This window comes from Pundamilia nyererei, unplaced genomic scaffold (genome assembly GCF_000239375.1).
Source record: "Pundamilia nyererei isolate P.nyererei 1_Seehausen unplaced genomic scaffold, PunNye1.0 scaffold00940, whole genome shotgun sequence".
In the NCBI taxonomy this organism is placed as follows: domain Eukaryota; kingdom Metazoa; phylum Chordata; class Actinopteri; order Cichliformes; family Cichlidae; genus Pundamilia; species Pundamilia nyererei.
This window is the reverse complement of record NW_005188341.1, coordinates 7,660-9,063: the sequence shown is the minus strand read 5'-3', so window position 1 is coordinate 9,063 and position 1,404 is coordinate 7,660. Positions and strand designations below refer to the sequence as shown.

The 1,404-nt window shown below is 41.9% G+C and overlaps 1 protein-coding gene across 1 annotated transcript in view; it reads right to left on the bottom strand.

Moving 5' to 3' along the window:
* The window catches only part of LOC102192204 (protein AF-9-like), a gene marked incomplete at its 3' end in the record, with an annotated part of 10,760 nt that extends 9,481 nt beyond the window's left edge, over positions 1 to 1,279 (bottom strand). The window contains exon 1 of the mRNA XM_005755097.1: positions 1,051 to 1,279. Within this exon, the coding sequence (XP_005755154.1) occupies positions 1,051 to 1,279 (229 nt within the window). The remainder of the gene's footprint in view (positions 1 to 1,050) is intronic.
* Between the last annotated feature and the right edge of the window lie 125 nt (positions 1,280 to 1,404).

The following is a 1,404-nucleotide window of genomic DNA, read 5'->3' as shown; positions in this document are numbered from 1 at the left end:
ATCGGTCTAGCAAAGACTTCAGTCTGACCCACTGCACAGCTGTAAACACTGAAGGTGTAAACTTGGCATTTTCTCTACATTTTACAGCTTTTTCCGATAGATAAAGGGCACTGATACTACACTAACATAATAAAACAACAGAGGAACAGTTAAGTCAGATAACTGTGTCAATTAAAAATGTCCAGTTTCAGAATTATAGGTCAGTAAGTGAGCTACCAGAACTTTACTAATTGATCTGAGACATTTTCTTAGAATTTAATTCCAGACAGTCACGCTGACAGATTTCTTTCTTTATCATGTAGAAAAGTTGAGACGTCCTGTTTTCCTTATTTTAAGATACCTCGGAGTCTAACTTCTCTATGGATAAAGGTGGGCTGTATGAGCTAAATAAGTTCAACATCACTGATCGTCCTTACTGTCTGTGGAGCTATGTGATGAACACTGGGTGGACAGTCTGAAGGTTGACTGTGGGCTTCTCCAAGGTTAGTTGTTTACACTGGTTTGTACTGGTCTGGGAAACGTTTGGAAATTCATAAATGAATGTATGACACACTAAACTATTTAGTTTTGTATGTAGTAATATTATTGTGTCTATTACAGCTACTACTAATGTTATACTAATTACTACTGCTGCTATAAATAAAAAAGATGCATGTAGACACATACTTCACCTGATTATATGCTTGTTGTCATCATTGTTATTACTGTATTATAATAAGCCGAAGCACCAGCCTGCACCTCTACACTCACTCATTTGTGTTGTCTGTTGTTATTTATGTGATTATTGGTGTCAAAACATGAAAAGTGAAACGACACCAGGACGTAACATTACACAGACAACATGACAGAAAGGACTTTCAGTGAGAACCTGACTCTGCCAACACTGCACTGCAGCTGTGAAATAAATGCACGCACATGAAGATACAACACACATTAAAAGTATACATATATATACACATACACACACACACGTGTGTGTTTGATCAATTACAGATGTGGAGCCCTTAACCCCCCCTCCACCACACAAAGCACCAGGGCAGCTCTCCTCACCTCGCTTTGGTTTCGGGAAGCTTTCGTGCAGATGAAAAACCACTTTCTCCACAAAGTGCTGGATGTTGCTGTGCTCTGGTCCTCGCACAAACACCATCCAGTCGTGGGTGAACCCTTCCACCGTGGGTTTCTTTCGGACCTGGGCACGATGACCAAGTTCCAGTTTCACCTGTACAGCACCCTGCAGAGCACAAAGACGCAGGGTTAGCGTTACTAAAGACGGGTCCATGTTTCGTGCAGGTGTTTGTTCCTGAAACACTGAGTCTGCTGCTGTCCAACTGTGTCCCTCTGAGCTGAAGCAACAGGTCGCTTACACACGACGAGCTGAGCTGCTCACACTTCAACCTTCGTGTG